Genomic DNA, 26,447 nt, shown 5'->3' with positions numbered 1-26,447 from the left:
AAGCCCACTATTCATTGAGAGACTGCTGATAACCCTTGTTAAATCAATGTATGTTCTATACCTCTTCCTCATGCCTCTGTCAGATCAAATGATGTCTGCTGTAGGTGGCACACCTTTGTCCCCGCTGACAGAGCTGGAATCTATACAGTGGTGGTAACATGTATGTTGAAACGCTGTTACTGCCCAGCGGTGACACAGCAGGCACTGGGAAGCATGACCTTAGGCAAGAGGTAAGATAAAAGGCATATCAGTGTAATGCTGCCCACTGCAGTGTTACATCATGTAAACTCTCATTGATTATAGTTTTTAAAAAGGATAAACATATTTGTCAAGTGCCATGGTTAAATAAAGTCAAAAAGACAATTATTTATTCTAAAATGAAAATTAGAAAACAAAGTTGTTTTTCGTTATCCGATTTCTGATAAAGAACGGAAGATATGCGGATTCCTTGTGTCTCCCTGTACTTTAATTCATTACTATTTGTCGACATCTGCTGGACAGACTTCGCTATTGCAGCGTATCTGTGATTTCGGTCAGGCACTGCGTGAGCCGCCTCTCATGACGGCGGTTTGGTTGACGAAGGACCCACAAACGGCAGCTTGACGTTGGTTTCCCGAAGTTGCAGAGACTGTTCATGTAAATGAAACTTTATCCATCTGAAATCAGAATCATCTCATATAACACGCCGGTAAATATTTTATTTTAGCAAATCTACAGCTTAACTGCAATTAAATGGACACTGTATTCATTTAAAGTGTGCACGCTCTTAAGTAATATAGCAAGACAGAAAACGGAGGATGCATCCGGCAAAAGTGGCGCTTTGTATGAATGGGCTCCTCTAAGCCCGCTGAATACAAGTTAACATTCTAGCCGTACAGGCTAAATGTGTGCGTACTTTTATCCTAACCAGTGTTTTCAGGTTGAAAGAAATGGACGGCGCTATCCCGCTAGACTTATAACCAGACATTTAACGTAACAGAGGTCACCGATGAAAAGTTCGTTTACTACTTGCTAAGCTAACGTTTAGTAATGCCAACTAGCTAACGTAGCGATGCAGAGCATTTGCTGGCATGTAAACACTAACGTTTTGTGTCGTGTCCGGCACGGATTTTAACCCCCTACCCCATACTTATTATGGCTTTGCTGTAGTTTGGTAAGCCGTTGTCTGTTCCACAGTACTACTTCCTTTGTAGTGTAACTTAGCTCAGTTTGATTATCCCTCCTTTGTAAGCGCCTCATTTGTCAACAGTGAGACCATGAAAAGTTTGCCACCGGTGAACCTGCTCACAGCATTTTGAATTGTGTGCTTTCACTGCAAGTCAACATTTGCTTTGATTCGGTTTTTTTTTATCCACACACTATTGGATTCCCTTTCTTTCACTACAGTTTTGAGCTCGGCTAAGTTGCTGCCCCCAAAGAACCCTGTGGGGAAGCCACTGAAAGGGAGCCATGTTTCTCTTACAACCTCACCCTGCAGCGTGCCACTGGCATCACCCACGCCATCCATGGAAACTTCTCCGGTGAGTTAGTGCAAGATACCACTGTCTTCCCTTTGGTGCACATTCTCTTTTCTGGTTTGTTAAGGTTTGTTGTTTGTCTGACTATCCTTATGTTTATTTGCTTTCCCAATGTATGTTTTTGTGTTCACTTTGCAGGTTTTTGGCCAGTGTTGTTGTTTGTTGCACAGGCTTGTTCCTCTTAAGTAATGATATAAGTTTCCACTTTGCCATGGCTTTTCTCTGATTGCATGTTAATAGAAAGAGTTGCAACACTCTTTATTGTAGTACCAAAACACACGTATACTACAATTCTCTCTTGGCTTCAAAATGATTTTTGCTGGAAAAATCACCTCTGTTCTTTGGAAGCTTTAGATTTTGATACAGCATTTGTTAGATTTTATGGAAGAAACCGCTACATGTTGTTAGATTGAGAAATTTTTAATATTGCATTGCAAGGTTGTATTATTTATGATGTTTGTGGTTTGGAGCTTGTGCAGTTTAGAGAGCGTGGCTTTATTTCATTACACAAGTAGCCATCAGCATGCGATAGAAAGTGGAGTTTAGTAAGAAAACTACCCCCCTATCTGACACCAAAGATATTCTGAATACTGAAATGAGTTGTGTGTGTTTTTGTAGGAACCAAGATGCAGGAGATTGTTGTTTCCAGGGGAAAGATCTTGGAATTATTGCGACCAGATGCCAACACAGGAAAGGTGCACACTTTGCTCACAGTGGAGGTGTTTGGCATCATAAGGTCCCTAATGGCATTCAGACTCACTGGAGGAACCAAAGGTATGTAACCAAGGTTACACACACATATATGCATGTGTTTAATTATAAACATAGACCACATATTTAAAAGCCATTCATCAAAAGTATAGGTTTTCCCTAGATTATTAATTTTCATGACAAAGACTGATGCACATCTATAGTTAGTCTCTGTTTTTGAAATGTACTTTTTTAAGAGGGAAGATTTAACTGATTTTGTGACCTCACAAAAATTACTGCTCAACTGCAGAATTTTAAGGGAAAAGTATCTCTTACTACCATCTTTGCAAGTTTTACATTTGTATTTATGTGTTTATTTGTAGATTATATAGTTGTGGGAAGTGACAGTGGTCGAATTGTCATCCTGGAATATCATCCATCGAAAAACATGTTTGAGAAGATCCACCAGGAAACATTTGGGAAGAGCGGCTGTCGGCGCATTGTTCCCGGACAGTTCCTGGCTGTCGACCCAAAGGGCAGAGCTGTTATGATAGGTATGAACAAATATCAAAGAGATTGGATATTTGTATGTAATGAGCAGATGACAATCCTCATGGCAGACAGCGCACAAATGTTTATATTGTTTGCATAACAATTTAAAGCAGTACAATCAAACTTGAATGAATTCAAATCAATTCCTATATGTATGTAGTACAAAACCTTGGACTGTGCAGTTTTCAAAGCGTAATACTAAAATATTATCTATTTTGTATGCCGAAGTTGTGCTGTCTTAATACTAAAGGAGAGAATTACATTACTGCAAGTTAAATGAAAGTAAGCATTTTGGACATGTGTTTTCCTTCCCCTGTCTAGGAGCCATTGAGAAACAGAAGCTGGTTTATATTCTGAACAGAGATGCAGCTGCGAGACTGACCATCTCCTCTCCACTGGAAGCCCATAAAGCCAACACACTGGTCTACCATGTAGTCGGAGTCGATGTTGGCTTTGAAAATCCCATGTTTGCCTGCTTAGAAATGGACTATGAGGTGAGATCATGAAAAGTCAAGAAAACATTCAGAGACCTGTAAGATTACAGAGTATTATTACCCATATGACACTGCTCTAGATGTGATGAGTTTGTCATGTCTCTTCTCTGACTATCACTGGAGAAAGATTTAACACCTCTGATCTCAGCATGAGTTAATTTAAGTAAAGAATTTTTTAAACTTTTTAAGGATTTTCTAGCAACTCAAAGTTGATGCCATCCCTACTGTGTCTTCCTCTATTTATGAGCCTAGTAATGGGGACACTTTGCCAGTCTCTGATCCTGTCCTGATATTTATTTGATGTTTCCAGGAGGCTGACAATGACCCAACAGGAGAAGCTGCTGCCAACACACAACAGACGCTCACCTTTTATGAGCTGGACCTCGGCCTGAATCATGTGGTCCGCAAGTACAGCGAGGCTCTGGAAGAGCATGGAAATTTCCTCATCACAGGTAAGCATTTGGGCACTAGTGGATCCACACATTAGAGCAGAAACAATAGTTGCATCACTTGTCAGCTGCTGCAATATCTGGCCAAAAACAAAAACAGCATACACACAGCTGTTGGAGATTGTCAAAAGTGGAGCAAAAAAGAGACAAGTCTGTCAAAATACACTGAGAACCTGTGTACTATTATGCAAATCAAAGTGATGTAGATATGATGAGTTTGTCATGTCTCTTCTCTGATCAACAGTGGGGAAAGATTCAACATCTCTGATCTCAGCACAAGTTTACCGAGACAGTAACACATTAAAGTGCAGCATAGAGTAGCAAGGGAATACCTCTGAATGAAACAGCTCATACTGCTTTTGGATTCCAGCTGTTTTTACAATTATCATGATTTTAAAAAGAAGCACACCCCACTAAATGCTTCTCTTTGTCCAGTCCCTGGTGGTTCAGATGGGCCCAGTGGAGTTCTAATCTGCTCCGAAAACTACATCACTTACAAGAATTTTGGAGACCAGCCCGACATTCGCTGTCCCATCCCACGACGCAGGGTGAGTCCTTACTACAGAAATACATAATGGAAAACAAAGCTTTATACTTAATGAATACAGTCAGCTCTACCACACATTTCCTATGCTCTTTTTTCTTTTCTACGAGCATGACATCAAAATGTGACACTTTTCTTGACTTAAAGGATTTAAACTATAACTTAGTAATGAGTAGTAATGTTGTAAGCCTCTACAATGATTTCAGTTGGAAGGATGTTTTTTCCCCCATTTATGTGGAAGTTGTGTTTTGAGTAATGTAATTACACCCCCCTCCACTTTAAAAATGTGTCAGGTTGTTTTTGGTCTCTGTATGCATATTTATTTTCATTCTGCTATTTTTTCCCCTTCCTCTGTTTCTCATCTTTCCCATCCTACAGAATGACCTGGACGACCCAGAGCGTGGCATGATATTTGTCTGCTCAGCCACCCACAAGACCAAGTCCATGTTCTTCTTTCTGGCGCAGACTGAGCAGGGAGACATCTTTAAGGTTACTCTGGAAACAGATGAGGAAATGGTGAGCATAAATGGAATTGAAATGATTGAAATGTTGACCTACAACATTTCTATCACATTCTTCTGGACCACTAGAGTTAGAATTTTTATCTGTCAACTATTTAATAAATTAAACTGGGCCTCACAGTTCATCTGTGTTTCAGTTGGTATAAGCCATTTCAAAGTACATTTCCTTTTCAAGTTCTAGCTGAAAAAATATATTATGAATAAGTCTGTGTTGTTTTGTAGGTCACAGAGATCAGGCTGAAGTACTTTGACACGATCCCTGTGGCAGCAGCCATGTGTGTTCTGAAGACTGGCTTCCTGTTTGTGGCTTCAGAGTTTGGGAACCAGTAAGTCTCAGGCTGTACATCAACTGTGGCATTATTTATTGCCTTGTTCTCCTTGCCTCTGAAAGAATGTGATTCCTTTTACCCTTTTTTACGTTTCTTTTCCACAGGTTAAACATTTCTGATGTCTTTTTCTCAGACCTCTTTTGCTCATTTTGTTCTTCCTGTGTTTCCTTTAGTTATCTTTACCAAATCGCTCATTTGGGTGACGATGATGAGGAACCTGAGTTCTCATCTGCAATGCCATTGGAAGAAGGAGACACCTTCTTCTTCCAGCCTCGCCCCCTCAAAAACCTAGTGCTGGTGGACGAACAGGAGAACTTATCACCCATCATGTCCTGTCAGGTGAGTGGATCATTAGAATACGTATTTAGCAACAGGAAAGAAAGATAGAGAAAAGCAGGAACAGCTGGCTGGCAGCTCTCATTTTATTTTGAGTTGAAAGGTGTAGTTGTTTACTGACTCTCTGTCTGCTCTCTTCTGTTTTTTGACAGATTGCTGATTTGGCCAATGAAGACACACCACAGCTGTATGTGGCCTGTGGACGTGGACCCAGGTCCACTCTAAGGGTCCTTCGGCACGGACTGGAGGTATACACACACACACACACACACAGTTTGTAACATACATGCAGGTGCAAGGACTGGCACACACACACACACTACTGGCTGTGCAAGTGATGAGTTTTTTCATGTCTCTTCTCTGAGTAAAAACTGAAGAGTCTGTAAATCTCTCTGATCTCAGCACTAACACAGAAACTGCCTAGAAACATGACTGTCCGTGATTGACTGACTGACTGACTGACTGAGCGAGTGATGAAGTTACACCATAGACTGTTGTTCTTTCAAAACAAACTGGTGTGAACGGGGGGCATTTTCAGGCAGGGCTGCTATCTTAGCGTTTCTGTCGCTACATTTTGAACTTTTCAAACCCCTTTAGCAACGGTTTTTCAAAGAGGCACCGTAGTGACAAATCTAGCAACCTCTTGGCCAAACGTCTGCTACTTTCTGTAGAAGAGAGTCACCAGTATTGCCCCACAAGCGCAAGATTCGACTTAATATACTATATGTGAGCACAGAGAGTAGGAGACAAGCAAACAGATAAAGGGAAATCTAGCTATATACTAGGTTTTGACCTAGTCTTGTTAAATCAACAATATACTGCATTACCACTCCAAGATTTTGTCACTTGCTACTTGTAAATATAGCCCAAAACATTCACTGGTTGTACGTCGTTGGCAGGCCTTTCTGCTTCTGTATGTGTTAACATAGTTAGTCTCATGGGGAGCCCAGATCATTCCTGTGAGTATTCACACAAGTTCCTGCTGCAGGCCTTCAGAGAGGATGAATCATTGCTGTTGTCAATATGTCACTACATTTTATGAGGGAAGGAATAAGACCCAAGGAGCGTTAAATGTATATATCTGTTTATAAGTAGTTCATAATGATTTTGCTGTGTTTTGTGTCAGTAAACTGCATCCACACTTGAATTTGATAGTTGGCGCTGTAGTTGTTTGTCTCTATTATAATTCTCAGGACAGTAAATGTGAAATGAATAATATTCAGCTGTAGAGTGAAGGTACCCATATTTTTTCTGTGGCTGTATTCTTCCAGTGGTACATGAACAGCCAAACCACTTTTGTGACAAAGTGGATACTGCACTGTATATGACAGATAACATTATCCATATTGTTGAAGTTTGCATAAAGCAGTTGAGTTTTGATTCAAACTCAACATGACTTTTGAAATTGTCTTATAAACAAAGATGAGAGGTTAATAACATCCTTGGATCAAGTAGTTGCTGTATCATGTTAAAATACTGATAAAGTTGTCCTCTCCTGTTCCTTCTCTATTAGGTCTCAGAGATGGCTGTGTCTGAGCTGCCCGGTAACCCTAACGCTGTGTGGACGGTACGCAGACATGTGGAAGGTAATGACATTCCTTTTTGGGTATTTCTTTCCCCAACAAACCAAATTTGTGCCAGTTTTTTCCTGAATTTGACTGACATGGTTGTTGAGTCTTATTGGCTTTCTGATTCAGTTCACTTGTCACCATCTTTTTTATTTTAACCTTTTTTTTTACTGTTCTATTTACAAACTACTACTAATGTAAACTGTCGATTTCTTACATAATTGTCATGTTGTATTCTGTGTTGCTTGGTTGCTTTACAGCTGCCAGTCATTGCATACCATTTTAGTTATTTTTTCATTCCATGCGAAGACACAGCAATGGGATTAAAGTGACAAGTTTTGACTTCATCCTAAATCTTAAGGCTAATTAAGTTAGCTAATAAAGTTATTCTGTGTATTTATCTGTCAATCAACATAGGTTTGTGACAATGCGTTTTATTTTGTTGGTGGGTTAGCCCTTCTGTTTACATTTGGATTATATAGTGTGCATCCAGTAAGGTAATTCGTAACTCCCTCAAAATGTTTGACATTTTCTCTTCAATAGGACAAATTTCTTTTGATGTGAATAACAGTTCCCTGTTTCCTTATTCTTTGGTTTTACAGCAAGTTCCTTCTTGAAGAGCATTTTACATGCACATTACTGTTTTGATCTAGCACTTTGATTTGTACATAGAAATGAAAAGCCTGGATATGTGAGTGCAGATGTTGGGTGTTTGCCTGCATGTTTGTGTTTTCTCTTGTGCTTTCTTTTGAGTTGAAATTATTTTGCACAGTGCATTTCCCAGAAGTCACATGGTTCTTACAGTCTGACACAATGTTTCACAACAGCTGGTAGAAATCATTAGGTGTGCGTGTGTTTGTGAGTGAGAGAGAGTGCATATGTGTAATTTCAGGATGACGTTCATGACCTTGACAGTTTGTCTGGAGGCTCTCTTGAACAAAAACCTTCACATCCGTGTGTGACTTTATTCTGTCTAAATGTGATTGTTCATTGAAAAATGTCAAATGTCAGGTATATGGGTTTGCTTTGTTTTATGCAAACAGGTTGTCATCAAATTGTAAGGGTTGCCCCCACACCCATTTCTCCCCTGTCTAAACTGGCATGTTTCAGCCTTTTAAATGACTACACATCTAATGGTCATTGATAATGCATAGAACAGTAGTTACATATGTAGCTCTTTATACCGGGTGGTCGCTTTTCACGTGCGTGACTTACTCTTTCTGTTTTTAGTAGCACCTTCACTGACTACCTTCTGGCCTATCAAGTGTGCAGCACTGGCACATTATCAGAAGTGATAAAGAACAGGCATATGAATGAGTGTAGAGAGGTGTCAATTTAAACTGTAAAATGAAATGTAGTACCAAGATTTGTAATTAAACAGTGCGGCTTAACTCTCCTCTGGTGTGAAAACATTCTCAGTTTGTTTTCTAACTTGCAATTTGACCCACCCACACCTCAAAGTAAAGGAAATGAGGGGGTTGTTTCAGCCATGGACTTTGGGGGGTTTCTGTAGCTCTAAATGAGGCAGGTCAATCCCAGCCTTGACCCACTGCACCTTACGAATACACTGAAACACATGCAAGGTCTTAAGCAGATGTGAAAGGCCCCATCCGTCTCAACTGCCTGAGGGAAATGCATTAGAAGAAACGTTTGAATTTTTTTTTATAAATGTCACTCAAAGTAGATGCATATTACAGGTCTTTATTAATAATTAATATGAAACATGCTTGTAATGGCCAGCTTTAATTACCCAGCAACATCTTTCTATGCTGCCATTTCTTTCTTGTGTCCGCTTTCTGTCATTTATTCATGGTGTGTAGCCTCAGCACAGCGCCTTCAGCATTATTTTTCTAATCGTTACTCATTTGTCTTTGGTTTTTCTTTTTTCCTTTTATCATTAGACGAGTTTGATGCCTATATCATTGTATCTTTCGTCAACGCTACTCTGGTTCTATCTATTGGGGAGACTGTAGAAGAAGTGACAGATTCTGGATTTCTGGGAACAACGCCCACTCTCTCCTGCTCACTGCTGGGTGAAGATGCCTTGGTGCAGGTGAGCAAGCTTTACCTTTAACATTTTTTACGTGTGCTGATCCACCTGAAGATTGCAGCAGGTAACACTTTTTCATAACAAGCTGTTGTGACCATTTTATTTTATTGCTACTTCACAAATTTCACAATTAACAGTTAAAAACTTCCCTCACAAGAATGAGTTCTAAAAAAATTTTGATGTCTGACTGATTTGGTCATCACTTAATATTCAATAGGTTTTGGGTACTAGAGCTGAGAGAGTTTGTTCAAATAAAAAATATGTATTTGTCTTATGAGGCAGATATTAATTTGTAAGATGTTTGACAAGGAATGTTAACACCTGGAAACTCATAAATATTTGGTAATTTCATGCAGATTATTTAGAATTGGACACAGATGACTGTCATCTAACATCAGATTATTGTCTTGATGTATTTTTAACTGTTAGATACAGGAATTAATGTTGGAATAAGAATATTATTTTGTTTTTTTTTAAATCTTTTTTCTCGTGCTCTGTTTCTCCACACAGGTATACCCAGACGGCATCCGTCACATCCGAGCAGACAAGCGTGTGAATGAGTGGAAGACTCCTGGTAAAAAAACCATTGTCCGTTGTGCTGTGAACCAGCGGCAGGTGGTTATTGCCCTCACTGGAGGGGAGCTGGTGTACTTTGAGATGGACCCGGTAAGAAAGTACATGTTTTATTTATTTATTTATTTTTTTGCACTTACATACTTTATATACTTGATAGACTCACATAGTCAGAATGGCAAAGACTACTTGGCCCTTTTTTAATGCTCAAATTCAATATTGCTGCAGGAACCGCATCACATTTAAGTAAAGTAAAAATTCAGTTTTTTGGAGGTAATGTAATGCAAACAATGGAGAACTAGTGTGTGTATAAGTAGATGACTACGTATGCAGTTTATTTTTCTCATGCAGATATGTTCAGAATTTCGTAGTTCATATCTTAGGTTTTGAACATTAATAATTTTTTACCAAATTGACCTCAACAGAATGTTGACATGACAGACAGGTCAGGCTCTGCAAAAATCAAAGATCATTACCTGCGCTAAGTTAATATAATAATTCATTTTTGTAAAGAGAATGTGACAACCAGATCACTTAAATGTAGCTTAAATATTAATAATACTGTGTGTATAGGTACCATAATAAACACAGCAGAGAAGTGAAATGACTATAATGTGTAGTAACAGAATTGCTCTCTTTGTCCCCCTCCACCTCCTTTGTCTAGTCTGGCCAGCTGAATGAGTACACAGAGCGGAAAGAAATGTCTGCAGATGTGGTTTGCATGAGCCTGGCTAACGTCCCACCTGGTGAGCAACGTTCTCGATTCCTGGCTGTTGGACTGGTTGACAACACTGTCCGAATCATCTCCCTCGACCCTTCGGTATGAACAGAAACATGACTTTTTAAATGAAATAGTTCCTTAGCACAAAGAACAACACCTAGTATTCAGAAAAAAATGCAATTGTGAGTATTGTTATGTTGCACTATTTCCTCAGATTTAGCACCTAAATAAATGTTATCTTAACACTCCAAGAACTGGTTTGAAACCACAGCCAAAGCTAAGTTGTTAAGTTTCTTCTCAGTGCAGTAACAAGTAATATCCACCCTTAAATAACAGTTACACCCTGCCATGCCGTGGGGAAAACTTGATGCAACATGAAATTTGACTCCTTGCTTTTACTGCTGTCAGCGATGACCAGTGAGGGACCTTGGACCTTAAAATATTTATTTTTAGGTTCACTGAGAGCACTACTTAAGGCTGAGGCACAGCCAAAATAATAACTTTAAGTGAATTATACTGATATATATTAACATATCAAGCAAAACAAACTCTAACCTCCAAATGCACTGTTTTTTCCTTGTTTCTTTTTTTCCTCATTTATTTATTTTTTAAATGAGAAATCCAAATCCCTACAAGAAAATTACTCCTCTCGTCATCCTGTCCACCCAACAGTGTCAGAGAAAAACTGATTTCTAACGTTAAACAGCTTTATTCAGTGTTTAACAGATTTTAATTACTTGTTCTTTTTGTTTTGGAGAGGAGACCTCTTTTGATAGTTGACTCCCAGTGAAAACCTTCTGAATGATGAAATGTGTTACATTAACGCACATCTCTCCGGACATTCACTGCCACCCTCACACTTTTGCACTTAACACTTTACAGTTAAATTATATAATATATTTATGTTCCTTGTAAGTATAGTATTTACTTTTTGCTCTTTACTCCTTACTCTTACTTCTACTTTCTATCTGTCTTTGTTTACTATCCCTGTTTTTTAGCACTGATATACCAAGACAAATTCCTTGTATGTGCAAACTTACTTGGCAATAAAGTCTGATTCTGATTCTAGGGAACCTTCTGTATGTTGCTATAATTTTAACCCTCTAAACTTTATCATGTTCAGGACTGCCTGCAGCCGCTGAGTATGCAGGCCCTACCAGCCCAGCCAGAGAGTCTGTGTATCGTAGAGATGGGAGGGGTTGAGAAACAGGATGAACTTGGAGAAAAGGGAACCATTGGATTCCTCTACCTCAACATAGGGCTTCAGGTATTGTTTCTCACTTCATTCTAGAAATGTAGCTATTAAATTACACCCCACCCCATAAGACAGTAATGTTTACAGTGTTATTATTAGCAATGGCTCAGATTGAACTCATTTGAACTCAGAGTGACACATTTTGCACACTTCATGTAGGCATGTATAACACAGCCACACTCGGTCACGTCAGTGCAGAAGCACATGCGTCTTGTGGGTCATCCAGGAAGAACATTATGACCGGACAATATTCTGAATCTAAGAACATCTCCAACAGCCTATGTCGTCTGACCAGAAGCTCAGCCAAGCAGTTACTTACATGTATCATTCAAGTGACAATTTGTGACATTTTCTTGTGGTGTAGGTTTTACATCATTTCATTTCATCTGTGTGTGCGTGTTTTATACCCTTTCTTAGAATGGTGTGCTGCTGAGGACTGTTTTGGACCCAGTAACCGGTGACCTGTCGGATACCAGAACACGTTACCTGGGGTCACGACCTGTCAAACTCTTCAGAGTCCGGATGCAGGGACAGGAAGCTGTATGTGAATCAGACATTTATATATAATCAGCACACAGAAAAAAGGCTGCATGCTCATTGAACTTCAACTTAATTACAAAACTGTAGATTTTTTGCTCTCATTGTTTTGTCTTCTGATCACACCAAGTGGTCTTAACATAACACATTTAGCTCTAAGAACCTGCAGGAATTTACAGTTTTTGTCATTTGAAAGACCAAGTAACCATGTGATCAGAAATGAAACCAGTAGATGAATTGTTGCGAAAATAATTATTTGTTGCAGCCGTAATGCATAAGCTCTTTCCTCTTAATAACAGGTGCTGGCAATGTCCAGTCGCTCCTGGCTCAGCTATTCCTACCAGTCTCGCTTCCACCTTACCCCTCTGTCTTACGAGACTCTGGAGTACGCCTCTGGCTTTGCCTCCGAGCAATGCCCAGAAGGTATAGTGGCCATCTCCACTAACACACTGAGGTATGGCTAGACACTTAAGCAGTTGACATGTATGTATATAACTTAGGCAGCCCTGCATTGTTAATTTGAATGTCTGAAGTGTCTGTGGCAGGACAGAGAGCAGCTCAGTGGAGAAACCTCAGTCTATTTCAGATATTTGCTCTGCCCCTCAGTTAAAAATTATTTGTGAATGTCTGTTCAACCCTCCTCCTTGTTTCTCCTCTAATTATCTGTCTGACAGAATCTTGGCTTTGGAGAAGTTAGGAGCTGTCTTCAACCAGGTGGCCTTTCCTCTGCAGTGCACTCCTAGGAAATTTGTAATCCACCCGGAGACCAACAACCTCATTTTGATTGAGACGGATCATAATGCCTACACCGAGGCAACCAAAGCCCAGCGAAAGCAACAGATGGCTGAGGTATGAAGTGCATTATCAATGAGATGATGGTCCCATGATCCCACAGGCAATGCTAAAATTGGCTCCTTCCTGTGTAGGAGCTCACACTGACCTTGTGCCCGAAAACACTCCTGTAACAGTCAGTATAATAGGTATAAATATGAAATGATGTCTCTGGCATGATGTAATTTTCTAGAGCTATGATGTTTCCTGCCATTTAGACACCACCCACGTTGAGCATCTTTTTTGACAGATCATACATTTTAAGCCACGACCTAAATGTAGCTTCGTGTCTCCGTTATGGAGATTGATTGTGTGGGGGTCGGCAGTTAGGTATGGCCAAAGATCAGTTCTCAATTTTTTTTCAATACTGGTTATTGCAGTGTTAACACAAGTTCACAGAAGCAGTGAAGATGTGAATCATGTTTTGATTTGTTTTGGGTCTTTGATTTGTATGAAAAATAAATAGGGCTTCCACCTGAAAGTTGTAAGACGTCAGTCATCAGTTGAGAAGGTGTCTGGCTGACTTGCCTTTCGTCCGTTGAGTTTTAAGCTGCATAATTTTATGCTTGAAATACGTGTTGCAGGAGCAACAACACAGCAGACTGTAAACTTAATGAAGCTGTGTCTCAAAATGACTGAATAACTCATGGATAACAGATGGAAGTAGAGACCGGTGACCAAAACATGGAGCAACATCACGCTAAGCAGCATGAGGCAGTGCAACACGATGCTGACTGCATAGGGGAGTGAATTATATATTTTCTTATTTATTGGTAAATTAAAGAAAACAATCTGTAATAATGTTGTGTATAGAAAAATTAACTCCAGCTTTGGGAGCTGGAGTTAATTTGTTTTATTGCCGGCATCTGTTTCTCTACTTCTTGCTCTCCCCGCCCCCTAGCACTTCCTCTTTCCATCATTTGTAACTTTTTGCACCACCCACCCCTATATAAAAAAACAAAAACAAGCCAAACATGATCTTTTCAGAAGCAACATCCATTTATTTAATTGACATCACAGCAGCAGGTCATCTTTGTATATCTAAAATAATGAATTAATCTAATGCCCATTACAGTTTCTCACAGTCCTGCATGTCATCTTCAACCGACAGTCAAAAACCCAAAGATATTCTAAATTTTAAAATTATATATAATAGCGAAAAATCTACTCTTTCCACTCTCTCCATATTCTTCCAAATGAAATGGTGTGAATGAGGTGGAATCAAGTGATAATTTGTGTATCTTATGTTGATAAAAACATTAAACATACATTGACAAAATGATTAACTCCATGGAGCTCTGAAACCACTCTTTGTAGTGAGGTGGCTGTGGAGGTGGCAGTGGGCTTTGGTTTGATATATCCTACTGTCACCTAGTAATGGAGAGGAGGTAGCTCAGTCATTTTAAAAATGTCAGTAGTATCCTCCTTTCAGCTGACCTCTCTTGTTCTGTGTCACCCCCGCAGGAGATGGTGGAGGCTGCTGGCGAGGATGAAAGAGAACTGGCTGCTGAGATGGCTGCTGCCTTCCTCAATGAGAATCTCCCAGAAGCCATCTTTGGTGCGCCTAAAGCTGGAGCTGGGCAGTGGGCCTCACTTGTGCGACTGGTCAACCCCATACAGGGTTCAACATTGGACCAAGTGCAGCTGGAACAGAACGAAGCTGCATTCAGGTGAGCTAGGTCCAAGCCACAGCTTGACACAAGTGGATAAGTTGATTCATTTGAAGAGGATGAACAGGGTGGGAATCAAAACAAAAACAAGGTTCAGTGCCATAGTGTGTAGAGAATACAAGGTCATGATTAATCAAGCGGAACATTTGTGATCACGATGGGAGGAAAAAGAAGAGAGCTGGTCACACTGAGTCACAGTTCAGTCTTCTGTTATAGGTGGGGATGTTTGTTTATGGAAGGATGTAGTGAAGCTGCAAGTGTTGGGAAATTATTCTTAAACGGGAAGGAAGGGAATTGAAGTGGGTGGAGGAATGAGGAGAGATCAGAGAGGGTAAGTGGAAGTCAAACTCTTCCACAGATACATTTATGGTCAACAGCAAACTCAAAAATGACACAAATGCAGTTGCCAGTTTTTAAAATTTCATCAGACTGTTTTTTTAGTATTGCAGTCTCATTGTGGTCTATGCATAGTTAGTAAGCAGATTACATGTAGATATATTATGGTGGCATATACTTTTGCTTACCCTGTAGGATTTGCTTACCCTCAAATACACAGTAATAATGTTTAGTGGTGATGTTCTTAGGAAATGTTGCTGTGTTTTATCATAGCCATTGTTTATCATTTGTTACTAATTCTCTGTTTTGTTAAATTCTTGGATGAAAAATGTTGCACAAGCCCATTTCTCACTCCTCCTTACTCCCATTTCCATGTGATATTTTTCAGTGTTGCAGTGTGTCGTTTCACCAACACAGGAGATGATTGGTATGTTCTGGTTGGTGTTGCAAGAGACATGATTCTTAACCCCAGATCAGTGGCCGGTGGCTTTATCTACACCTACAGGCTCATTGGTGGAGGGGAGAAGCTGGAGTTTGTGCACAAGGTGGGTTGACTAACTGATCCAGCCTTCCTGCTGAGAGATAAATCTTTTTTGCTGAATTTTCTTTCTTTCTCTTTTAATATTTATTTTTAAATGCAATGTACTGGATTGCAACTTAGTCACAAAGTTATTCACAAACTCATTCATTCACTTAAAGCAGGCAACTGAAAAGAAAGAACTGACAGTTATTGACTGCAGATGGTGCAAGTCCCAAAAATGCAGCTGTTTTTGCCTTGCCTGTAGGTGGCAACCTCTACCTTGTTTACATATTGTGCATGTCTAAACTGCTGCAATTTCTTATTTTGGCCTGGACCTGCAAATTCAGAGACTACAGATCTGCAGATTTTGGCTGAAGTTACAGTTATATGATGATGGTCTGACTAAGCAAAAAATATATATATATCACAATGCAAGGGGATGAAAATAAAATGTGGCCAATATTACTGGTGTCACACTGATGTTAGCAACCTGTACATGCATTTTTCCTTGTAGGAAGTGGTCACAAACTATGACCATTCAATTTAAGGCAGAGGGTGTAGAATTGTTCTATTTCTCAAATGTGTATTACCAGGTTACCATTTGAGATAGGTGCTTGACAGGAGAGAATGGTGTCCAGAGTGCATTAGGGCAAGACAGCCTTGGGTTAAGTTTAAATGACACCAAACACAGATGTTACTGCTCCTGGCGCCGTTCACTTCTCCCTGGGCAATTCCCCAGAAATTCAAGCAGGGTGGAGGCCATCAGGGTGAATCAGCCGCATGCCTTTGTTACCTGATGTGGATTAACTGGGAAGTGAGTCATAAGTGTTGTACTGCATAGTGGTGTCAGCCACTTCTTTTCACATTAGAGGAATTTCCCAACCACTTAACCAGATCTGATATTTTAGATGAGTCTATCTGTTGTAAACAGACATTTTTCACTCATGCACATACACATGCATGTGGATACCCAAATAGAGCACAAAATTGTGTGTAAATGAGTGTATGAGTGATAATGAAGCTCTGTATATACAGTGTATGTAGACATGCCATCCTTCAGCATGAGTGGTAACATTTATGTTTCAGCAGGGCAATTAATATTAAACATGCATCAAAGCAATGACTGGCCTGTTGAAGGCAGCTGAAAAAGGAAAGAGTGTTTTCTCTGCTCACCAGACCTCATCATCTGTCAAACACTGGAAAGTATCAGGAAAAAGACAAAATGCACTGTAACATCACAAGACACTTGTGATTCTCAGAAAGGCAATGGAATAATTTGAATTCTCAGATTGTGTTGTAGCTGTGACTAAAGCACATCTTGCACATGGAAAGTATTGAAAATGTTTGACTTGTGACCAGTGTAATCTTGTTTGACAAATATAATTTGCCAAACAATTTCCCAGTGTTTTCGGTAAGTAATGACTTTTTGATTTTTTTTTTTTTTTTTTTTTTTTTTTTTTTTTTTTTAGAACCACTGTATTTTAAGCGAGTCATACGTTAAAAATTGCTGAATGTGCTGAAGTTTGTAGTCATTTTAAAGTCATGATATCTAATCTTTTTAACAGGTATCGGAGCAAAAGACTAAATTCTAGTTAATACTGTTATGCATTAACACTGTGTGCAGCCTGTTCTGTATGCTGCCGTAATACCTGCACATTTCACTTTAATTACTATCACTGCTGCTGAGAAAAATCCTAGGGGAAACACTTATTAGTATGCAAATCCTACTACAGAGAACCTTGGCCATTCTTTTCCTTCACACCTTCTTGTATCACTGTTACAACCCAAGGGGGATCTGGAGCTTATGTCTAAAGCTGTGTTTAGTGAGACACTGGACCCTTCTTCAAAAAGGGGCTTTTCTGTTTCTTAAGAAATATGAGCTGAAATCGGATTAGCTGTGGCTTGCTAATTCTTTGTGATTATTTGATTTTGATTTGCAGACCCCAGTAGAGGACGTCCCTTTGGCCATTGCACCATTCCAGGGACGAGTCCTGGTTGGAGTTGGGAAACTGCTAAGAATCTATGACCTGGGCAAAAAGAAGCTGCTTCGCAAGTGTGAAAACAAAGTAAGGCCAAGGCAATTCAGTAATGGTTACTAATAATTCTGGCAACAAATTTTGATATTTCTACTACTTATAGTTTTTTAAGAACTGTATTTGGCATTCATCCACATTCAGCTTCATCCACAATAATGCAGATCTTTCTCACTTTGTTTTGATTTTAGCTCATTAATAATGTTAAATATGAGTGGAGCCTTTCAAAAAGGCTGTCTGTCATTAGAGACACAGTTCATCTTTGATCTGACCCCTGACTAATTGATTGGTCAAGGAAAATGTTCATATCCTACTATATAATGAGCTTAGCCTCAGTCTGTCCTTTAAATTGGCACCACAGCAGCTAAAGAAACAGTCTTGCTATTATTAAAGCATGCATTAAAGTGTGAGTAATTCATGTCTATAACAAAATATTTTCACTATTATCTACAACTTTTAAAGCCATGTAGTGCAAGATGAGTAAGCTAATAATAATGGACCACATAGCCCAGGCAATCTTTATTTCTGTCACATCTCAGGCATAATTTGATAAAAACTACACACGTTTACGAGATTGGTCATTGTAGAAATAAATTCACATGCACACTAGCATCCAGACAAATCAAGTTTTAGCAAGAAATTCAATAACATTTACATGGTCTTAATAGTCTGACTCCAAATTACACATGGGTTTTCTACGCCGCTCCCCAGAACATACTACTACCACAGTGATACTTCTGTGCTTGTTACATAAAACCACATACTTCAGGAAGAAAAAGTTTAAGAAACCTAGTTAAAGGTCATTATGGTGAAATAATAAACTGTCAATTGCAAATCTGCCTATTTACATTTTTTTCTTAATAACTTAAAATGCAGTTTATAAGATTAAAGGTCTACTATCTTCACCTTTTATAAACTAAATAAACGATTGAACTAGTGTCTGAGGGTAACTTGACTTTACTTGCTTGACTTAATTAGAAATGAACTTGTAACTGTGTTGTTGGTTTTTTTTTTCTCCATGAAGACAAAGATGTTTTTTTTTCAGTGCGTGACAGCCTCAGTTCAAATGAGTTGAATTGTTAAATTCAATAATCGATAGTCTGCTGCTCTTCCACCTCTTCCTTTGTAGATTAAATATAATTCTGAAGCATTAACTTTAAATTAATGACAGCAAAGATGCACAGTTTTCTAAGGACAGCAATTACTTATCTGTCAAAGTTCTTTCTTTTCATCTTTTCGCAAAGAATAAACCACTTTCATTTGTCCAAATGTCAATGTGACTAAGTGGCTGGTGTGATATCTTAAGACTGCTGGTTTTAGGGCCTGTTTATAGTCCATAGTTCTTTTTTTTTTTTAAATTGCAAATTTGCAAAAATTTTATGAGGCAAGAAAAGCACTTGCCATGCTTTGTGAGGCCTTGATGATACAAACAACACGGCTATCGTTTACAGTGAAAACTGCACTAAAGGCCAACGTTGATGCACAGTTGGTGTTTGTTTGCCAATTTCAGACAAGATTTGTGGTTCACATTTGAAAAAAGACTAAATACACATGAAGAACAGACTAAAACAATAAATGTTGAACAAAGTCACGATTGCCATTGCTGCACATCAGGCAGCTTGTAGAACAGGGCTACATATTTCCCTAGTGCAAAAGAGGAGCTTTCCTGCACGGTGTACATGTGTGGTGTCTTTAAAGTCAACGTTACTACTTGTATTTCACTACTTCCTCCTTTCTAGCATGTGCCCAACCTGGTGACTGGCATCCATACCATTGGCCAGCGTGTTATCGTGACAGACGTCCAAGAGAGTCTGTTCTGGGTTCGTTATCGACGAAACGAGAACCAGCTTATCATCTTTGCTGACGACACATATCCCCGCTGGGTGACGACAGCCTGTCTCCTTGACTATGACACCATGGCCTCCGCCGACAAGTTTGGCAACATCAGCATTGTAAGTACAGGGATGAGGGGGGTTGGGTGTATGTGTATTTAACTTGTATTGGTAGAATAATTTAAAAATACCATCTTTAATTGAGATGCAAAACACAATATGGAAAATTTAATGGTGGCAGCAGAATAAGTAACACTTCTCTTTTTGCCAAAGACATTGAAAACATAAGTCCAAAACAAAAGTATCCTTCATGTGACACTCGCATGTGACTGAGGGATACTTTATTCTAAAACTCATGGAGTCCTGTGGGACCGACAAGATGAGAGGAAAACACATCTCTTCATTTTGTGTTTGGTTTACCCAGGTACGTCTTCCCCCCAACACCAGTGATGATGTGGATGAAGACCCCACAGGGAACAAAGCTTTATGGGACAGAGGCCTCCTTAATGGAGCATCACAGAAGGTAAAACTCACTAAACCATCCTTCTTGTACAGGTCCTGTGAATGTTAACTGTGAGGTTACTCTCCCATTTGTCGCATTTTTTGTTTGCCTTTCATTTTTTCAGTGTATTCAATCGCTGGCATGTGTTGTAGATACAAGTGTGTGCCCTGAATGAAATGTATATGCAAGTTTTTCGTTCTTGATTTCAATGGTCATGCCAGCAGATGTAGTTGCAGTGTTGCAATTCTGCACCTAAACATGATTGAAAAGCCTGTAAAGTATCAGACTAGGCCATCAGTCTTTATAACGCAGCTGAACTTTAATGTGTGCATTCTGTAGAGTCAAAGCAGTCTTTTACAGTAGCTTCAGAAATTATACAAAACCCTCAGTTTTATACACTTTGTTGTTGTTGATTTGATTTTAAATTGATTAAAATTGTCCAGTATCTGAATTTTTTTGCCTCAGTATCAGTCTGCACTCAATAGCCTGTTTGTGATACATCCATAATAGCGAAGTGAAGTCGTGTGCTTTGCGGAAGTCCATATTTGCAGCAATTATAGCTTCTAGTCTTCTTGGGTAAGTTTCTGCAACCCTTTGATTTTGTAGAAACTGACCCGGTTTTGGGCATTTGCTAAAGGCAGTCAGCAATAACAGGATTTAAAGTCAGTGCCAAAGGTGAACCACTCCCCCAGTCTCAGGTTGCCTATACTTTGGTGCAGGTTTTCTTCATAGATCTCTGGATTTGGTAGCATTCATCCTGTCAATTCTGATTAGCCTCCATGTCCTTGCCACTGAAAAGCACCCACCATCGCATGATGCTGCCACTACTATGCTTCACTGTAAGGTTGGTATTAGCCAGGTGATGACCAGTGGCTGTTGTTTGCCTTGTGCTTTGAGTTCTACTCAAAAGATTAAATTATTGTCTGATCAGACCAGAGAACCTTTTACTCAAAGTAGTTCCAATGTAGCCACTTCACCACAAAGGCATGATTGATGAAGCGTTGCTGAGACAGTTGTCCTTCAGACAGGTTGTCCCATCTCTGCAGAGGAGTTCTTAGGTTCTGTCATAGTGATTGTTGGGCTCCTGGTCAATCTTTCTTCTCGCCCAGTCACCTTTTTCATAATGATTGAGACCACCATGCTCCTGGGAAATACTCAGAGCTTTAGAAATGCTTTTATATCCTCATATTCATCTATGCCTCACCACATTTTCACTGGGGGAGTCTGGAGAGAGTTCCTTCAACGTGATGGTTTATCTATTGCTCTGACATGTAGTGTGAAATGTGGAACTTAATATATACAGGTGTGTGAGTTTCTGAACTATGTCTGACCAGTTTGCCATAGGTGGACCACATATCTCAAGAATAATTAAAGCAGATAGGATGTACCTGACCACAAAAAGATTGAGTGTAGATTTATGGGTAAAAATGACAATTTAATCTATTTTAAAATTAAATCTACAATGCATAGTGATCGTATCTGAATATGCTCTGAAGCAACTGTATATAAAGAGACCACCTCAGGCTTGGAGACATATCAGGAGGAAACACTTAATTTGCTGTTGAGCCCAGGGTCGGCATATTAAATGTCAGAGTCTGGCCTCTGCTACAGCTGAAATGTCAATCCGGTGCAAGACTCTGGCCTGATACACTAATCTGCCTCCTCCGCTGCTTAAACCTCCAACTGCCAACACACACACACACACACACACACACACACACACACACACACACACACACACACACTCACACAAACTCCACAACACTGTCAACCACAAGTTTACCCTACTCACAAATGTAACACAACTCGCTCACACAGCATCACTCATCCCACATTTAAATTCTGGTCAAAAACTGTTTAGGTAGCAGATAGACTGGGAAAGTCCCTCCAATTTAGACATTATGAGTTGGTCCCGGTTGTCTTTGTCACACAGTGTTTGTCCGCTATTTCTGCCTTAGTGCACATTGATAGACAATTTCGTTTGAATGTTGAAATGTTCTGTGTCTGTTTTTAGATGTGGGTGTGGATGCCTGGATTTGTCCTTATCCAGGGTGTGTGTGTGTGTGTGTGTGTGTGTGTGTGTGTGTGTGTGTGTGTGTGTGTGTGTGTGTGTGTGTGTGTGTGTGTGCACCAGTTATTACTCATGTTGTGGGGACCTAAATCTGTTCATGCAGTCAAATTATGGAGACAAAATGTTTTAAGGTTAGGGTAAGTTTACACTTAGGTTAAGTCCAGGTTAAGAGTTAGGGTTACGAAAGTAGTAACTATGGTTAAATAAGTCAAAGTAATGTCCTCTGAAGTCATGGAGATGAGACTGTGTGTGTGTGTGTGGGCTTGTGTTCACATCTGACTGGTTGAACTTAATTACCCATACATGGCTAATGCTGTCTTACATTAAATTAGATGCATTCCACTTTTATTTGATTAATGTATCTCAAAAGATCAAGGTCAGGGAGGCACAGCTGCCAGTTCTGCAAAATGAAAGAACTGATTGTCCAAATGTCATGTAGTGTGTGAGGTCTCTTTCAGTTTCATTCAGTGTAGAAATTTCATCGGCATGTCAAAATTCCCGCACTAATTATCAGAACACATACAATTATTGTATTCATAAAATTTGCAATTAAAACATGTTCACTAGAGGCCAAACATTTACATGAACCACACGAGGATACACAAGGATACACACACGGGGCAGGATTTGGATTTAAATTAAATTTTAATTACTGCAGGTTTTTTTCTGTGACTGTAGGAAGAGAAAATACTTCACAAAAAATACTTACCAATTTGGCCTCTCTTAAAAGTTGAATGCATGTTTTCAGAAAACAGGAGTAAACCTGTTGGCTAATATTTACATTTTTCACACTTAGTATTTTTATTAACTGTCCCATGTTCTGTAATAACCAGTTTCCACTAGCACAAAACAAAGGCTAAAGAATGACTACTGCTGTCATATTAGACAGCAGTTACAGTCTTCTTAAGGTTGCATTCCTGACCCTTCTCCCCTGTAGACATAATCACTGGTCGCTGAGACCAAATTACTATTTTGGTGCTCTTTGGTTACACGGCTGCCAGGCCTAAGTGTTTGACCAACACCTTGGGAGTCCTTCCCTTCCCTAAGGCTGCAATGATCTGTGCTCACTCCTTTCCTGAGCTCTTCAACATGTAAGAAACAAAAACATTGTGTGAATCTTGCGTTGAACTGCTCAGCCCTTGTTGGCCAGATGTAACATTTCCACTGCGTTGGAATCCCCCAGAACAGCGTGTAAGTGAGATATGCCTCATGTATTCTCAACATGATGGCAAGCGGCTGCTGTTTGTGACCAGCGGGGGAAATAACATTAGGGCAGTTTCAGTCAGACACAACACCACTGCAGTTTTTTTTTTTTTTACTGTAGCCAGTAAAGGGGGAAGGGTTTTTCTTGTGCTTGATTGTTCTGAAATGGATAAATCAGAGACCCCACACAGCAGTACAATCCAATGGAGTTCTGATCATGGGCCATAGAAAAGAATCAAAGGGTAAGAGAGGGTTAGGCTGCACACCAAAAGAACATTTTTGTAATGATAGTATTATTTAGCTACATGAGCAAGATGACTTTGATGCTCATGATGGATGCTGTCACACTTCATTCTGAAATAACTCACATTGATGTTTGAATCAGCTACATGCAGCCAGAGATGAATCCTCTGACTTCTGTGTCATGGCTTATCTTATGTGGTTATGGATCTTATCTGGAGCTGCTCTGTCCACGACAGCTGTGTTCTCAACTGTCTGAAATGATTAGATTAACCTAACTGTGTTTTGTTCATGTACAGTGTCTGTACAGTATGTTCATGCAGTTCATGGACTGAGGTTAATGCACCAATGCTATGTTATGGATTAGACCTGACCATCCAAACCAATTTCCTCTTAGCAGAGGATGACAGTGTGTGTCTTCCTTCTGACTGTGGCACAAAGTCAACTATTTGTGTATTTCATATGTATGTGCAGCTGTCAGGATGTGTGATCTTGGGACCTGAAATGGCTTCAAGTGACACATCTGACGTATGTAATGATATGATCTGATTTGTCATGTCTTAACTGAGCAAACCCTGTACTTTTCTGCAGTTTTTTAAGTCAATGTCAAAAAATCCCCATTACATCCCCTGTGAGTCACTGTGGTAGACAGTAAAACCTTTAAAAGGGTGCAGGCAAATCATTTTTATAGGTACTGTTTGCAGTCACATATGCAGACTGATCATGTGTTGGGAATTGGCTTCATGTCAGGAGCACATAAATAACACGTAACCATCTTATGCAAGACCTGCATGTCACTCAAACCATATGTCAGTGAATGAGTGCCAGTGCTTTTCAGTTCACGGTCCTGTCCTGCTCCACACATCCTGGTTTTGTCTGACTCACTCTGCTCAGTACATTTAAATCTTAAGTGCACTGGGGAATCAAAAGCTGGGTCGATTCATGAGTTGTACAGGTGCAAATTTGAAGAGTCTTTTTTTTTTTTTTTTTTTTTTAAATTTAACAATACATTTCAGACGCATCATTTAGTGAAGAGCCACAAGGGCTCAGGGAATGAAATGGGGCTAAATCCTCCCCAATGACAAAAACACATGACTGTTTTTTCTCCCCCTGCCGTCTCTCTGCAGGCTGAGGTGATAGTGAACTACCACGTAGGAGAGACGGTGTTATCTCTCCAGAAAACCACTCTGATTCCCGGAGGTTCAGAGTCCCTGGTCTACACCACGCTGTCTGGAGGCATCGGCATACTTGTCCCATTCACCTCACATGAGGTAAAAACCGCACACACACTGTATACACATCTAGTATGGATTCATTTCTTACACACACATACATGGCACTAAAGCATTGTTTTGGCCCTCAAAAGACAATGGATGATTTATCTAATTACCTTGATATTCTAATTTTGTTCCACTTCTCTTACTCTTGTTTTTATTATACCTCTTCTGTTGCTCTTTTTCCCTAGGATCATGACTTTTTCCAACATTTAGAGATGCATATGCGCTCTGAGTTCCCTCCACTGTGCGGTAGAGACCATCTCAGCTTCAGATCCTATTACTTCCCAGTCAAGGTTTGTATCTGTTGGTACTGTTTTTAACAGTGTCATATGCATTTGCACATAATGGACCATGAGAAACAAATATGGTCTTTCTTTTCTGCAGAATGTGATTGATGGAGATCTGTGCGAGCAGTTTAACAGTATGGACCCTCACAAGCAGAAGAGTGTGGCAGAGGAGCTGGACAGAACGCCACCAGAGGTCTCTAAAAAACTGGAGGATATTCGCACTCGCTACGCCTTCTAATCGCACACACTGTCTCACCTTCGCCCAGAAGGGATGGACGAATACACCTTTGTTTTTCTGACCATTACACCTGCAGCCGTGCCACAGAATTCCCCCTTAAGGACACAGATTGATAGACTTACAGATTGCGCTATGGTTCACACACATCTCATACAAGATGTAACAATTCCTGTACATTGCTCAATTATGATGCAAGTCACATGCACCTTTTCCTTGCCAGCGCAAGTACTTGCATTCACAACTAAAAACACATTAACAGTCACCCACACAGCAGTGTGAGCAGTGAATTTCCGTCATTCAGACCCAGTTACTGAAAATTTTATGTCAGTTTTTCTCACCTCCCCTGTGCTGTTGTTAACACAAACTACACAACATGCCGCAACACAAAGTTACATGGAAACATGACAGGAAGCCTCGGTCAGTAGCTCTCTCAACATTAATAGAATACAGTTACCTCTATTCACACATATAGCTATGTGAACAGACTTCACATACTCAGCCGTGAACGTCAAACACATGCACACACAGCTGTGTGAACACGAGTTCACACGATTGCATGAGCAACCTTCACTGTCATCTGCACATTTTGAGTACATACATACTGAACCCAGATCATCTGTCATCATGTGTGAGCAAGTGAATCTGTTTTATTTAAAGGTGTTTTAGCTCACGCCAAGTAGAAAAGTTATTCCCTACGGACGCAGTGTAGTGATTGGATTTTACACTGCTTGCACAGAAGAATTTAGTGTCTGTAACAGGTTATTTAGCAAGAAGGTGATTATCATTTTATGTCCTCCATCTTTGATTTCAGCAAAACCTGTTTTTGTATGGTGTGGTTATTAATGTGTATTGATTTGAATAATCTGTTATGATGCATTTACCATAGTACCAAACGGTATTATTTAATCTGTCTCCGCCCCTGACCCTACCAGTGTCTGGTCAGAAACACGTTGTCACCATGCTGATTAAAGCATATTGGTTGCCCATAACTGAGAACCCAACAGAAGCCGACCTAACAAAGTCTAAGTCTCAGGCCACGGAGGACATGTTGCCATACTGTGGCATTAGACGACGGGTGAACCCAGACTAAATAAGTGGGTGGAAGAATACTGAAGGTTTGCACTGGGTGTTGTTCTTCTCAGTCCTGTAAATTCCCAACCTCAGCCACAGGCACAGACATAGCATTCCACAGTAGTCACTGAATTTAGGGGTTTGTGGGACAGGGGCAGTGGTCTGTTTTGTAAATAAAGATGTTTTTTTGTACTTTATAA

At 39.8% G+C, this 26,447-nt stretch overlaps 1 protein-coding gene across 1 annotated transcript; it reads left to right on the top strand.

Annotated features, from left to right (window-relative positions):
- Positions 1 to 548: 548 nt before the first annotated feature.
- Positions 549 to 26,447, top strand: sf3b3 (splicing factor 3b, subunit 3). The gene is made up of 27 exons (XM_018703529.2): positions 549 to 688; positions 1,387 to 1,520; positions 2,136 to 2,291; positions 2,591 to 2,761; positions 3,081 to 3,253; positions 3,564 to 3,705; positions 4,138 to 4,250; positions 4,625 to 4,762; positions 4,990 to 5,093; positions 5,270 to 5,435; positions 5,585 to 5,680; positions 6,946 to 7,018; positions 8,902 to 9,053; positions 9,561 to 9,716; positions 10,288 to 10,443; positions 11,468 to 11,611; positions 12,017 to 12,139; positions 12,436 to 12,590; positions 12,811 to 12,985; positions 14,432 to 14,637; positions 15,362 to 15,518; positions 17,434 to 17,559; positions 19,266 to 19,478; positions 19,783 to 19,881; positions 24,502 to 24,645; positions 24,840 to 24,944; positions 25,036 to 26,447. The coding sequence occupies exons 3-27, from the start codon at positions 2,144 to 2,146 to the stop codon at positions 25,174 to 25,176; spliced, it is 3,576 nt and encodes a 1,191-aa protein (XP_018559045.1). The 5' UTR covers positions 549 to 688; positions 1,387 to 1,520; positions 2,136 to 2,143; the 3' UTR covers positions 25,177 to 26,447.

This window comes from Lates calcarifer, linkage group LG10, assembly GCF_001640805.2.
Source record: "Lates calcarifer isolate ASB-BC8 linkage group LG10, TLL_Latcal_v3, whole genome shotgun sequence".
In the NCBI taxonomy this organism is placed as follows: Eukaryota; Metazoa; Chordata; class Actinopteri; family Centropomidae; genus Lates; species Lates calcarifer.
This window is presented reverse-complemented; position numbering and strand designations above follow the sequence as displayed.

What these genes read in the sequence shown, in the direction of transcription:
- sf3b3 (XM_018703529.2), top strand. Translation starts at nt 2,144, where the DNA reads ATGCAGGAGATTGTTGTTTCCAGGGGAAAGATCTTGGAATTATTGCGA. An exon ending in TGGAAACAGATGAGGAAATG is followed by an intron (nt 4,763 to 4,989) that starts GTGAGCATAAAT and finishes GTTGTTTTGTAG; the next exon opens with GTCACAGAGATCAGGCTGAA. An exon ending in ACCTCAACATAGGGCTTCAG is followed by an intron (nt 11,612 to 12,016) that starts GTATTGTTTCTC and finishes ACCCTTTCTTAG; the next exon opens with AATGGTGTGCTGCTGAGGAC.